This window comes from Phoenix dactylifera, chromosome 8 (genome assembly GCF_009389715.1).
Source record: "Phoenix dactylifera cultivar Barhee BC4 chromosome 8, palm_55x_up_171113_PBpolish2nd_filt_p, whole genome shotgun sequence".
Classification (NCBI taxonomy): Eukaryota; Viridiplantae; Streptophyta; class Magnoliopsida; order Arecales; family Arecaceae; genus Phoenix; species Phoenix dactylifera.
This window is the reverse complement of record NC_052399.1, coordinates 25,043,425-25,059,159: the sequence shown is the minus strand read 5'-3', so window position 1 is coordinate 25,059,159 and position 15,735 is coordinate 25,043,425. Positions and strand designations below refer to the sequence as shown.

Genomic DNA, 15,735 nt, shown 5'->3' with positions numbered 1-15,735 from the left:
TATCTCAAGCATGACACACAAATATATGAAACATACAAAATATGTTTTTGTGTCAAGAAAAAAGGAATAATACCACTTCTACTGGCCCCACAACATTTCCCACATAATTCATGCCTTTGCCTAATCTACCCAAATGGTATATTAAGTAGAAATAGCATGATAACAAACACAAATACCAATATTTCATTATTAAGGTCACTCTGACATTGGCAGCTCCATCGATCATTGATTATGCTTTCAACGTCAATCTTAGTTAACGAAATTAATTTCAATTGTGATGACCTTCATTCTTCCCACATTTTTAGTTCTCTAGAATTTTATACAAACCAATGCACGTGCCTATTAAAGCATTCAATAATTAGTTTGTACCTAACATGTTCCTAATATGAAAGTTTTAGTGAACTTAACAATTGAAGGATAATTTTGCACTCAAATGTTTAAAGTTATACTTTGGATAAGGCATAAGGGATTTATTCTGTATTTTCTAATGGCTCCGTTAACTTTGCCATTAATTTGGCTTAGTTGAGTTCGCTCTCTCCATTTGGCATAACAAATTAGGTCAAGTGTGAACTAGCAAAATGTGATAAATGATAACTGGCAGGATTCAAAAAAAATTTTGGCTCCAGAGTCAAATTATCTTCTACTACAATTATTATGGTGAATATAGTACACCATACCGTACTAAACCGGACAATATAGGGCATACCGAACCCGGTGGTATGGAGCGTACTGAACCGGATAGTACAGAGCGTTCAGTACCGGTAAATGATACGGAGGGCGACACTTAGTATGCTGAACCGGCCTCCGTACCAGGCATACCGATATAATGACAAGAGGATACCAGTACAGAGCCCAATACCAAGACGACGTACCTTGGTGATAAATTTTATCTCTAGTTTTAGCATTTGACCAAATAATACAGACTCCAAATTGTACAAAGATGCAAGAGAAGATATGCATATCAAGAAAAATAAAAGCAAATAAGTTAGCCATCAAAGGTTTCATACTATTAGTACCTTTGAATGTATCACTCTAGTGCCTCGCACTACATTTATAAAAAATAATTAAAAAATAACAGATGTTTTTTAATTTTTTGATGAAAATATAACAGATGAGAGTTTGCATTTTTATAACATTTGAGTTCTAGGATAGCCAACCTGTAACCAAAATTCAACTTTTTTCTAGCTTCCTTTGGAACCTTACAAGTTGCTTCTTGAAAATCATGGGAAAAAAGAAATGAACAAAAAAGGCACCATTTGCCCATGTTACAATTTATATACTCTCATAAACTAGCAGAAATTCCAAACCCAGTTTTACAAACCATTCTAACCACAATCAAAATGTTCCATTTTGCTTTTTTCAAAGTGTCAACTGAAACATAGAACCACAACGAGTGGATGCTCAGAAATGAGCGGTAATGTCTCTAGACAACAAAGAATGTCATTTAATTAACACGAGAGCATTTCTATGTTTCCCGATCCAATACTTTTTAATGATTGGAAACATGTTCTAGAATCTAGAGGGAGATAGCCCTACTTTTGGTTTGTTTACAGATAATTCTTCTTGTATCTTGATCCGTCAATCATGCTCCACATCCACCTTTTTTCATGCTCTACATTCAATTAGCCACATGGTTGAAGCCTAATTTTTAAGTACAACTACAAGTGTTCCTTTTTTATTTGAAATCTATTTAAAATCCTAAAACATTTCAAGTTTCATGGCACAACTATCAATTTATCTTGCATGAAAATGCCATCATCAGATAATCTTTCAAAAACCAAAGCTGTCACGTGATCAAAATATCTGGGATTATGTTCTTTCTTCACTCACTCCTAATAAATTCTAAAGAGAAGTTATTTGCACCTTTTACTATATCATTAATATGTTGCACTTGTACTAACACATCTCTCCTTACAAGCAAATTAATTGATATGAAGTACTCTAGGCTTTGAGTTGTTTGGCTCAAATTATTTTCTTCTTTTTTCCAAAGAAAAAGACTGTCCAAACTCCAAAATGCATGCCATCTTATGAAATTGGAGCACATCTTCAAAAAACAATAAAGGGCTGTATCCTATTGCTCCATTGCTGTCCAACTGCTTAGGCCTTGACTAAATTCAGCCTCTGTACTTCTTAATTCTTAGTCAAGTTGGCTCATCCTCTTATACATGACTTTTTTCCCTTCTTTTATAAAAATTCTTTCCATTAGATTTTGAAAAGCAAATGGCGAGACTTTGTTCAGTCACCTTATATTAACAATTTATTGTTTTCCTTATCTTTAATAATAAAAAGACTTGGTAAGAGTCATGCTATCTGCATCCTAATCCAATTTAAAGGTATCCCACCAGTCGCTTCATTAACTGTTTTGTTAGACCCTAACAAAACTATAGGACCACCCCTTCTGAATCTATTTTTATAAGTTAAGCTTCTCCATGGCCTTCAAGCATAAACAAAAATGTATACAGGTCTAGTGATGTTCAAAGTTAGTGCCCAATGGTTGAATCATGCCTGTTCCTTGGTTATTCCCTAATTCATATGCAACACTTTGAAAATTCCATTTGGGGGTTATTTGCTTAAACCAAAAGCAATTCCTTTAAAGAGACAATTAGAGGGAAAAAATTGCAAAGAAGAGCATGGATGAAGCAATACCTATCTAACACCGACATCACATACAAGAAGTGCAGGGCAGCGCCGACCGCGAAAGCAATCCCCCAGAAGACGTGCTGGCCCCAGAAGCACAACACACTGATCACAGCCAGATAGGTGGTAAGGCTATGGATGGAAACCTTCATCATCTGACTTGCCTTGGAGCCGAGAAGCGAAAGCCACGCCCACGCCAGCACGATCCCGACCCCGCCCGCAACCCCGTAGAAAGGCCAGAACGTCTCCGTCAAGTCGCCCCGTGGCTGCTCCTGGGGATGGCTGGCATTTCCCATACCGGTGATGTTGGTGAAGCGATCTATATTGAGGCGGTCCGCCTTCCGGAACCGGTTGATCCCGAGGAGGGCGAGCACCGAGCCGAGGGCAACCAGTTGGACCAAGAAAACCAAAAGCCAGAACACGTCCCGCCAGTGCCTCGACGGCTCCGACGCCCTCGCCGCCCCAAGCGACGATGTCTCGCTCCCGTTCCTGCTCCGTCGCCCGTCCTGAATTGCGATCGAAAGAAATAACCAAAAAAATCGAGGAAAAAAAAAAGATATCAAGAGGAAATTTAATGCTTTTGCGGTGGAAAAAGGAGAGCAGCAGCACCTCATCATCCTCTTCGATGGTGGGGGAGGAGGCGAGATCGGTGTCGGAGAAGGCGGCCGGGGGGTCTCTGAAGCTCATGCCTGGTTTCTTGCTTGCTCTCGTGGAATGCGAGAGGGAGTTGGAGCGGGGTGAGAAGAAGGCGGAGAGAAGGAGGTCAACAGGGGGAGTGCGTAGTGAGAGGAAAAGCAGGGGAGGAAATAAATAACGGCAGGGTTTGAATGGGAACGGACGACTCCAATGCCGAAGTGGGACTCATTCAACCGATGGGAACTTACGCATCAAAAATAAATAAATAAATAAATAAAAATATGGAACCTGGAGGAGGATTTGGAACATTTCGAGCGGACTTCGGACTCGGCCCATGCCTGAGGGCTGAGAGCCCAATGGATTGGTTTTGGCTGCAGAGGGAGTAGTTTATTTAGTAATAGCTTTTATTTAATTGGATCCTTACTGATACGGATGTTGACATGGTGGCGTCTATGATGAGTTGCTAGTGCTGGCCACGTGAGTTTCATGTCGAATAAAAAGTGGTGAGAACATTGGTGGGCCTATCCTGTTGCATCACCAAAAGCAAACGTCGCGAGCTTTACTTATAAAATATTTCTTTTGACGTGGCATTTGTTCAAAGTTCTCAAAGATTATCCAAATATTAGAAAGCACATTAAATCATGAGAAGTTAGGATTATGATCAAGGAATTATATTTATGCAATCCCCTTCCAACCATGATGATGCTTCGTTGACTGTCCATTATGTATTGACTTAACTGCAGAGATGGCTTGGGCATCACCAGCAAACTGTGACAACGGATGAAAAGGGACATCCATGTCTGCTTTAAACCACTTTAAGCTTCGAAGTAGGTGGTTGCCATCAAGCCCATGTGGTTTTACAGGAACGGTATCCTCCATGTTGGCATCCTTTTCAATAGTAATCTTCTATAAGCAGCTCTGGCTCCAGCATATAATTAATAAAGATTAATTGGAATAGCTTTAGCAAAATAATCCATATGATTGTGGCAGCAATTGTCCAAAAAGAGAGAGAGAGAGAGAGAGAGAGAGAGAGAGAGAGAGAGAGTCTGGGGTCGACTCTGATGGACTATTAATAAGCTACATTTCTAAGTCTTTTCTAGATCCATAGTGAAGAAGCATGATCCGATCCAGAATAGTTTTGGCTAGGTAGCATTCAAAGTGCAAGTGGTGGCAAGTCTTCTCCCTCATTTTGCTAATTCTAAATTGCTGGGTCAACATCATCCTTAGCCTAAAAGGAAACTGATTTGCGGGGAACCTTCACAAAGATGCTTCCCAGAAGAATTTTGATATGGACAATGGACTTGATTGGTTGAGGAATATTCCAACACTTGCCTCTTTTCATGAACCTTGATGTTTGTTTCCTTCAAGAAAAACATAGTTGGATCTGTTCTTGACCAAGTCTAATATTCTTCTATATATATATATATATATATATATAAGCAAATGAATGGTTGAGTCTAGAGAAGAGAATGGTGACTGTAGTTCAACCTCTACCGAGGGTAATTTCTTAGTCTCACTGAACTTGATTTTTTCCAAGTATCAACACTCGGCTTTTCTGACTTATATTTTTCTTTGTCTTTATAGGGATGAAGTTCAACCTCAACGAGCTCATTAAAACCGCCCATAAAAGGAAGCTTGGCGGGAGTGAGGCTAGGCCGTCGAGGAAAAGAAAGGTGACGACACCTGCCGCTCCCTTCGTCTTTGACACTGAGCTCCCTGCAGCTCCAAACTCGACGAGTGTTGCTCAAGCCAAGGGCAACCTGGCGAGGTGAGGTCACATGAGGTGGAGGTGATCGCCTCAGTTTCTATCCATCCACCTATCTCAGTGGATCCCCTGACGGCAATTCTTAAAAGGGCCCCCGAGGTGGCGCCAGTTTCTATGTCCGAGACTCCTGTGGATCTGACCTTGGATTTTGCAGCCGCTACAGAGTTTGTTCAGACACTAGAGACCATTGATTAAGCTACTTTTGCCCTCGAGCCTACCTCTACACCAAAACTTGCTCCAACTCATGCCATTGAGGCTCTAGGAGCATCGACCTCCCAACTGCCCTTGTCGTCATCTCAGGGAGCCAAGCTGGATATCTACCAACCAACATGGTCGATCAAGACCACTGACTCAGTCATCGATTCCCATGAGTACTTTGGCGAGTTAGTTAGATGGTTGATGCTTTCAGAAGATGAGAAGCATCTTCAGGCGATGATGGTAAGAGAGCTCATCAATGCCACTTACATTAGGACATTGAGGTGAGCATCGAGGTTTCAGAGTTTTCATTTAGTATGTCTGATTCTTCTTATTGTCTTGACTTTCTCGTTTTGACTATAGTGCGCCTACACTATCCATGCCATCTGAGCTATTCTTGTAGCCTTCCTGTAGAGGGTAGTGGTGGCCAAGCGCCAAGCCTGCAAAGCCAAGCATGGAAGGGCCTTGGAGGAGTCGGAGCTAGCGATGGCTCAAAAGACAAAAGAGCGTCTCGAGGAGCAAGCTCGTCTTACCTGGGAGAAGAAATACCACTTCAAGTCTGCACTCTCTGAGGTGCAAAAGAGGCTCGAGGTGGCAAGGCAAAAGTCAGAGAAGACAATGTTCAGCTCAAAGAAGAGATTGCTCGGCTCAAGGAGGTAACAACAGAGGCAGAGGGTAGAATTTCTTGAGTCGGGGAGCAATTCACCTGGGCAAAGAGCTGAGTAGTCTGAATCAAGGAGCAAGATGTCGGGGATGAGGAGATGGCTATTCAAGTTGAGGAGCAAGCTGCCAAGGTCGAGAAGAAAGCTCGACAGACAATCAAGGACTTAAGGACTCACAGGACTTCTGCAGCGAAATGTTGAAGGCAGCCATGACTCCTTTAAGAAAGGGTTTGAGGCATGCTGGATGATGGTCAGCGAGCTATGCCCACATATTGACCTCAGTCGCATCGTTCCTGGAGGACCTGCTGCTGCCGAAGAGGAAGGAGAAGGAGAAGAAGGAGAGGAGTAGAATAGGTTTTTTTTTTGGCTTGGCCTTGAGGCAAGCTTTCTTCTGTATTTTTCTTTTTCTACTCCTACCATTTTGCAATCATCCTATAGTTTTTTAATATAAAGAATAGCTTCTTAAGAATCTCGTCCCTTTCTTTATTTTGGTGACAAGTGTTGTAGCTTGGGCCAATACTAATAGCTCATCTATAGGATTCATAGAGCTCATTTGTTGACGTCTTTTGGTCTACGCTTGGAAAAATCTTGAACTTTCAATCTACTTACTCTTTAATTTCAATTCAGCCGAGATCAAAGATCACTAACTCTCGAGGCCACTTGGTAGCTTTTTGAACAGGAGATTGAGTGACGTCACTTCAACTGTCTTCGATTGTTTTGAAAAAGTTTTCTCAATCCCACTATTCAGAGAGATTATTTTATCAAATCCTGAGTCATCTTTATGAGGGCTCTAATTGCACAGCGATGATCTCCAAAAGTTGAGCCTCAGGGAGAATTTCCTAAAGGAAGGCCTACCATTAGGGCTCCAAGGGCATGTCACGTGTCCAGCGATCATAGGGACTCAAAGGCACGCCATATGTCCGACAATTAGGCCAGGTGAGTTAATCCCAGTCATTAAGGTTCTTTATAAAAGGAGGAGAATTATCCCTCGTGGATGGGATAAATCCCATCCATTTTCTTCTTCCTTGTCAAGCCTAAAGAATGAATTTTGATGATTACAAAACACTTGAGATGATGCTGTGTACTAATGACATTGGCTTAATTGTGAAGTTTTATAAGTCAAGAAAAATTAGAAGAATTGAAGCACTGCAAAATCTTAAGTTCTTCGTAAATATCTCATTGGACATGTTCTAAAAGGAAATGATCTTAATCTAGTCCATGGAGATCATAGATGAAGTCTAAAGTTTTCTGTTTGAAAGACTTGAGTCAACCCCTAAGCAAAAAAGGACAAGTTTATGTTGATTCTGATATATTTTATTCAAGGAACACAGTCAATGAGTCGACCCCCGCAAAACATGAGTCGACCCTTGTATAGTTCAAAGTAAACATAAAGCTTTTACCGCCTGAGACAAAGTCTGAAGAGTCGACCCCCGAAATTGAAGAGTCGATCCTTGCGTTTGAAGAGTCAACCCCTGCTCAGTCTCAGCGCCGGCCGAAAAACCAAAGCGTGAGCCGACCCTTGTGTTTAAAGAGACGACTCCTGATGAAGATGAGCCGACCCTTATGGATAAAGAGTCGACCCTTTGCAAATATTACAGCATAAGCCTTCTCGGCATTTTGAAGCGCCGATCCAGAATGAACATGAGTCGACCCCTGAGTTACATGAGTCGACCCTTGTACTGCTGGGACCACAATGGAAAATTTTGAACGACTTTTGTCTTCTTCTGTAATAGAAAAAGATTCTCATCAGAATGGAAAAAAAGAATTTCAAATCCCGCCGAAGAATTTGTCTATAAATACGAGGAAACCTCAGAATGGAAACAACAAGAACCGGGAAAAAATTCTATAGAAAACAAAAAGGTTTCCATTAAAAAAAAGAGAAGAAAAGCTTAACAGTTCATCATCCTCACTGGCATTGAATCAAAAACTTTCTCCTGTGAGGAAATCAGTCGAAGCTTCTCACTGCAACGTGAATAGCTACTGTTCGAACATTGGAACATCCTTCCATAGCCAACTTCTTCATCGACTTCAGCTTTTATTTTCATTGATTCACTCTTTATATTCTGAAGCTTTAAGTTTACTGGTTACAGCATTCTTTTAGTTGGATTAATTGTTGCTGTAACAGTTTCATTGATTTGAAACTTGTAAAGGCTCTTCCAAGCCTCGATTGGAAGTTGCAGAATCGGGAACATTCAGGAAGGTTTAGAGTTTTGGTTGGTTTATCTGAAAACCGACTGGGTTGTTTGTGAGCCCGGAAAAACAAACGGTATAGAGTTTTTGGTTGGTTTATCTGAAAACCAACTGGGTTGTTTGTGATCCTGGAAAACAAAAAATTTTCGGTTGGATGCCTAAGAAAACCAACTGGGTTTTGATTATGAGCCCGAAAAACAATCAAGCTGTAATCTGCTGGGTTATAGTGAAATCTCAAGCTAGGCTTGAGGAGTGGACGTAGGTGCTGGAAGTGTACCGAACTACTATAAACATTGGTGTTTGTGATTGTGGTTCTTCTCTTCCTTTCCTTTGTATTTTTCTGACTGCTTTTCTAACTTTATTCGCTATCCTATTTGTGTAATCTTATTTCCGCTGCTGAATCTATAAGATAACAGTAACCCATACTCTCTATACATTTTATCTTTAATTATTTTTTAAAGAGACCCAATTCATCCCCCCTTCCTCTTGGGCTACACCTCTGGGCAACATTCCTCCACCTCCTTTGTTCTTCAATCACATAGACCCTTTGCCGGTGAACTGACTTTCCAATCACCTCGAGGCACTCCAGTTCATCCTATCATAGGCCATAGAAAGAGTGGCCAAAATTGAGATAGAGCTAGAGCTTCTATGAAGTCAGTTGACTACAAAGAAGGCCGCTGATGCTTGTCAGAGGGTAACAGAAATGAAGGCTGAGCTAAGAGAAGCCCAAGTTGGGACGGAGGTGGAGCTTCGGCTTTTTGAGCTCAGGAAGGAGTTGGGGGTTGCTTGCCATCAAGCTGCAGAAGTAGAGAGGAAGGTTGCTCGAGCGATGGAGTGGGAGTCTTTGGCCGAGTTCAAGTGAGACATCATCAAGTCCTCACTAGGAACTAGTCAAGTAAGGATGCCTCCTTCATGAAAGAGCATAGTGTGAGGTGAAGGCCGGATTCCTTCTAGATATTGTAGTCAACGAAGACTCCTAAATATTGTAGTCAACAAAAATCCAGCCAATCTCAAGCTACTTTTGGATGAGGGTGAAGCATTGACTAAGAGGAAGTATGGCTTCTCATCTAGTTTGTAGAGTCAATCTCGTAGTATCCAAGTCTTGTACTCATTTTGTGAAATCTTTTAGCCTTCAAGGTGACGCCATTTTGTAATTATAGTAATGAATGGAAGTGACTTTGGCTCACATTTTCTCACTTCATTTGTTTGAACTTGTATATGAAAATGTTCATTGGCCTGATAAGGTGGGTAGGTCAACTTCATACATGGTTGTCCCGATCAACCCTCATGTCAATGCATTCAAAAGTCGAGAAACTAGATCATCCACAGTAGATAGTAGGGACTTTGCTTTTCTTCAGCTAGTCATAGGGGCTATGCCCCCATTCCTAGCCTCCTTGGTTGAAAATGGGGAGTTGTACTCTTTTGAGGAAGCATCCATGGGCTCGATGAGCTCGCCACTGGTCATAGGGGCCTTTCTCCCATTTGTGGCCATGCTTGGATGAAGATGGGGACTTAAAATTTTTGTTGAGCAAGCATCCACAGGCTTGGTGGACTTAGGGCATGTCTTTGAGCTCTTAAGATCTAAGGATTGCATTGTTGTCAACAAAAGTGATGGAGCTTAGAATTATGTGTCGTTGTAGGCATCAGCTGCCTTGAGATAATCAAATCCCCTTGATGGAGAGATTTAGTTGCCTTCATGATTATCTGAAAGTCGTCATCTCCACTCGGGCCATCGTGACCTAAAGAGGTAGGTTAGCTAGTCAGATCATCGATGCGAGGTATGATTTGTCCACCCAAGCCATTCCGACCTAGAGAGGTCAATTAGCTTACCAGGCCTTCGGCACGAGGGCTAGTTTCTCTACCTGGGTTGTCCTAACCTAGAGAGGCCGGTTAGTTTGCTGAATCTTCAGTGCGAGGATTGATTCCTCCACTCAAGCCCTCCCAGCCTAGAGAGGTTTGTTAGCTCACTAGGTCTTCGATGCAAGGGCCGATAACCTCCTCAGGGCATTAGATGGCCTGACTGATCTATGGTTGCTACGTAGACTTGTAGGATGGAGGTGTTGCCTCCTTGAGGCCATTAGATGGCTAACTCGACCTATGAAATCCGCATATGCTGGCAGGACAGAGGTGCAACCTCCTCGAAGATGTTAGATTCTTGCCCGATCTATGACAAGCATATAGGCTTGTAGGTTGGTGGTCAATTAAGTAGACTTTTCTGGCTTGGAGCTCATGATCCACATTTTTTGGGAGGGGCACCCGATTAAGAGAGATTTAAGCATGTACGCCTATTGAGGGTTCGATGGTCGGTGGTCCTTGAAGGATGCATCCGACTCTTTATTGTTCGCTAGAGAGCGAGTCATCCAACCTGAAACACTGACAATTTTTAGAGAAAAAGATGATTCATTTGATGAGGTCAAGTTTACATAACAATAAGATTTGTCTTACTGATAGTTTATGTGGAGATTGGTAAAGTTCTATGTTCAAGGTATAGGTGTCCCGTTGAGATGTTGATGCTCCAAATGGTGGGTTCCAAGGCGAACAACCTCTGACACTTTGTATGGCCCTTCTTAGTTCAGTGCAAGCTTGCTTTGTTCTATGGGCTCTGACACCTTGGTCTTCCAGAGCACCAAATCTTTGAGTTGGAAGAACATGACTTTCACTCGAGAATTATAATGTCAAGCTACTCACCGCTGATAAGCTGCCATAGGATCCAGATTTGCTTCCTCGCTTCTTCTAGTAGGTCGAGGTTGGCTCAAAAGTGCTCTGGATATTGCTACTTGTTGAATGAGTCCATCCTATGAGACAATAAGCCAACCTCCAATGGAATTACAACTTCTAAGCCGAATGCAAGGTTGAAGGGAATTTCTCCTATTGGGGTTCAATCTGTGGTTTGGAATGCCCAGAGAATATTATATAGCTTATCTGTCCAAAGTAATTTTGCTCGGTCCAGCCTTATCTTCAAGCCCTATATGATGGTTCTGTTGGCACTTTGGCTTCTTCATTAGTCTGAGGATGCCTGAGTGAAGTCAACCAATGGTCAATTTGAAGCTCAGCTTAGAACTCCTTGAAGCGAGCGTTGTCAAACTGCCTCAGTGATGACTACCTGAGGAAGTCCAAATTAGCAAATAATGGCCTTCCAGATAATGTCTCGAGCATTATTCTTGACGATTTGGGCCAATAAGTCAACCTCGACCTACTTGGTGAAGGCCACTATGAGGAACTTCCTTTGCCCAGTTACTGGTGGGTAAGGCCCGAGGATATTTATCCTCTATTGCATAAAAGGCCAAAGGGCACTGATCAGCATGAGTAGTGCCACCAACTACCGCTAGATGTTCACATGCCATTGGTATCTATTACACCTCTTCATGAAGTCAGTAGTATCCTTTTGAATGGTCGACTAGTAGTAGCCTTGCTGCAGGACTTTGTATGCTAAGGCCAGACCCCCCCAGATTGTTGCCATGAATTTTCTCATGAACTTTTCGAAGGGCTTAGTTTGCCTCGAAAGGTCGGAGGCACCTAAAAGAGGTAGGATGAATGACTATTTATACAATATCCCATGTTGGAGGACGTAGCGAACTTTCGAGGATTTGAGTCTCCTCAATCTTCTGGAAGCTTTTCATCTAGAAGATACACCCTCATAACTCAACGATATCACAAATTAATTTATAAAAATAAATTAATTATCATGTCTAAATAATATAATTTATTCTACTCTTTTCATATTTTCTATAGTTGTACAGCTCCCTCATAACTCAACGATATCACAAATTGATTGTCATAATCTTTTCTTATCAGCAAATTATATCCACAAATTAGGTTTGAGATGGAGGGAGTTTCTTATGTGGGAAGTCGCATCAATTGTTTCCATAAAAGAAGAATCCTATCTATTTATTTCTATTAACCATGGTATAGGAAGAAATAAATAAGCTAGAACTAAGATGGATAGGATTGGAGACAATGTTATGGAATAAATAATAGGCTCTAGGCCTCACAATTTCAATGGCATTAGAGAGGCTCCCAATACAAAACTAAAGTCGATCACTATGGGCGAGATAGGTTTCTATATGAGCTAACCATATCCATATATTTTTTTTCTCCAGACTACAAAAATACCCTTCATCCAAGAAGTCTTTTCGCATGGAAGCATATATTACTAGGACACATGGCAGATAGAGAGCAATATTGTTTGGACACATGGCTGATGGAGAGATTTGAGCTAACAAAGCCTTCCTTTAACTATATATATATATATATATATATATATATATATATATATATATGATGTATAGTACTGATCATATTATATTTTATTTTTAGTTAATTTATTTTAACTAAAGGGTTTGTTGCTTTTCAGCCAATATAATCTGAGTTCTTGTTTTCTCTTTTTTTTTGTTGAATCAGCAGCTTACACATCCCTTAAATAAATACACCCACTTGCATCAACCATCAACAAATCCCAAATTGACTAGGTAATGTAAAGGAGGATTCTTACAACTTAGATCTACCATGATCAGAAACAAAGGATGCTACCTAGTTAGCCACTCTATTAGCCTCTTCGAAGATATGTTTTCTTCACACAAAGTGATAGTCGGCTTTAATCTCCAAATGTCCAACATTAATGGATGAGTATGTCCCTGTAAATGATCTTCTGACGTAATCCCAAAAATAACTATTCTAGAATCTCCTTCCAACATGATATGATCAGCATGTAAAACTATGACAGCATAAACCAAACCTTCCTAAACATCTCTCAGTTTAGTCATATGGACCATAATATCAGTGAGATGGGAGCCTCCTACCAAAGCCAGCTCCACTAAATTAGCCTTTATTCCACACATTGCCATCAAAATTGATTTTGAGAAAATTAGGGGGTCGAGGTTTCCTAGTGAAATAAATTAACTGAGATGTAGGAACTACAAATAGGAAACCCCAGATTTTCCTAACACTCATCACTCATCAACAACCAGCGCGCCCCCTCCCCCCCCCCCCCCCAGCATTTCTTCTTTGACTACCACCTCCAATAGTTTGAAGAATATTCTCTAAATTCCAAGGATTGGTATGATGTGAGTCGCTTTAGGACACTCAAAAAGGATATTATCAATAATTTCTTCTAGATCAATGCATTGATCATGATAAAGAGATATAGGAATGCATGTATGATAAAGAACCACTCTACATGGTATCCTATTCCAAACCACTTTCCAGATAAACAAACCCACTTGGGCAAACCTCTAGCTTCCGGACCCAGACTGCATCCTGTTCCCACCTCGAGGGGCTCCTAAGAAGATTGTAAAGTTCACTGACTTTGGCCTGATTGCCACTCGTTCCATCCCATTTAATACTATCAACTGATTCTCCTAATGAAATTTCTAAAGGCAACACATGGGAACTCAACTCATCTCCAATACTCTGCTCAATAGATCCTTTGTCCCCTTTTCTTCCACCAACAACTGTGAGGTCTCACACAACCTTATCTTCTAGAGCCTCATAATCAATAAGAGAAGGGCAGTGAGCCCATGGTACTGTACATATCTAAGGATCACTAAATTACATTAAAGTTCTATCATCACTAATCATCCATCTGAATTTGAATGTCAAGGTAGGCATGAATGAGTAAACTGCTTTCCAAATAAATAGACCTTTATGATGAAAGTTTATAGAAGTGCCTAATCCTCCCTACCCATACTTTGCTCTTATCAACATACTCCAAAAATTTTGAGGCTCCAATAAAAACTTCACCGTTTATCTCATCACCCATGCGTCCTATCTCACTGCTAGCAAGTGGATGCCAAGACCACCATTCTAAACTAGTTGGCACACTATGTCCCATGAGAGAAGATGGATCCTCCTTGCCTGATCAGAACTCAATAAGATTTTTCTACATAATATGGACATCAATCAATACATTTGGTGTATATGTTGAAGCAAAATGGTCCCAGTGTTGCCACTTACTTGTCAAAAGAAAAAAAGAAAAAGAAAAGAAAGAAAGAAAAAGGGAATCAGCTTGAGGTGGCTATGTTAATGCCAGAAGCATGAAACAAGTGAGTTAGCAAAATAAGTTCATATATAGCCATGACTATGGCTCTATATTTGATACTATAAATATTTTTCTTGTCTTCTAATGCATAGGATTGGAACCAAGTAGAATATAAAATTCTGTTGCAGAGTAATGCATTGTTAAACAACTAAACCAATTTGAATCACAATATACACGTGATTATAAAAAAATGTTAATTAGTTGATTATGCAAGGCCTTCACCGGTTATTCTTTGAAATATCTCAATAAATGAAGAGCAACTTCCACTTGTGATTAATGAGATTAATATCCAACTATGTGACTGTAAATTAATCAGAGTAGACAATAAATGGGATGAACAAGTGGAAGCTCACCATTAAACGTGGCCGATCTAATGATTTGTTTTATTTGAAATTCAGCTGTATGGGCACTAGTGAGACAAGAACCATAAAGAACATTTAGGATTCTACTTCTGCTAGTTGATGAGTAAGATTTGGAGCAGGCTACCTCAATGCCAAGAAATACTTAAGCTGGCCAAGTTCTTTCATATGAAAGTGTTAGTGTAGATACAACTTGATGAATGAAAAGAGAATTCTTTGATAATGATGATATCATGAGCATGCACTAGCACAAGAATAACACTGCCATTCTTATGCATGGAGAATAATGAATAGTAATAAGCTCTTGATTATGTAAAATTAGCTTTGAAGAGCATATGAAAATTTTGCAAATTAATTTCTGAAAGCTTACTTTAATGCATAAATCATCTTATCAAGATGACAAACCATATTCTACCGCTTGCTACAATACCTAGGAGGATATATAAACTTCTTCATCCAATGGTCCATGTAAAATCTGCAATAGAAATTGAGCTAGAGTAAGATTTAGTTTTTAATTGCAATGGCGACAAGTAAAACATTAATATTCTCAAGTTTTGCTACAGGAATAAATATCTCATGCACTCTAATATGAGTACAACGTTTGGCAAATAAAATGAGCTTTATAGCACTTGATTAACCCATCTAATTAATATCTTGCAAGTAACAGGAGAATTGACCATGTGGTATTAGCTTGAAGTGCTGAAATTTTAGTATTCATAGCATCATGCTATTCTTGAAATTGGCATTTTTTTGGGGTTCAACAAGGAATACCAAGGAAGCAAGGACCAATTGAACAGAATATAAGAAATAAAGAATTTCAAGTGAAAAGGCATTGGTAATTTAGAAACATAGCATTGGGCGATTGGAACGACATGAACATCAAGAAGGTGAAGATTTAGGACTAATTTCGAGCTCGAAAAACTAAATCAAGCTTGGCATGATTGATCTAAATTATAACTTGAACCTGAAAATAATCCAAATTCGAGTAGCTTGAATCAATTACCTGCCCTCCTACTGTTAAAGCAGTTACATTGTATGATAGACGACGGGTATTACAACGTAAGGTCAAAACCACGGCCATAGGTTACATTGCCCGGCCAAGGGGGATATGTGCACTCAAAGGCCTAAGAGCAGCCCTGGATTTTAAGATAGGCTCTCAGCCAATCAGAGCCAACCTTAGTTGCCACGCGTCCAGCGGCCTCCAAGCGAGTGGTCACAGCGAAGGCGAGGTCGAAAAGATTCGGGAAAAAAAAG

General features: G+C 40.4%; 1 protein-coding gene across 1 annotated transcript in view; it reads right to left on the bottom strand.

Annotated features, from left to right (window-relative positions):
• Positions 1 to 3,473, bottom strand: part of LOC103715335 (CTL-like protein DDB_G0274487) — a 35,893-nt gene extending 32,420 nt beyond the window's left edge. Inside the window, exons 1-2 of the mRNA XM_008802922.4 lie at positions 3,247 to 3,473; positions 2,647 to 3,143 (exon numbers count right to left, since the gene is read on the bottom strand). Coding sequence (XP_008801144.2) covers positions 2,647 to 3,143; positions 3,247 to 3,324 — 575 coding nt within the window. The 5' untranslated portion in view covers positions 3,325 to 3,473. The remainder of the gene's footprint in view (positions 1 to 2,646; positions 3,144 to 3,246) is intronic.
• Positions 3,474 to 15,735: the final 12,262 nt, after the last annotated feature.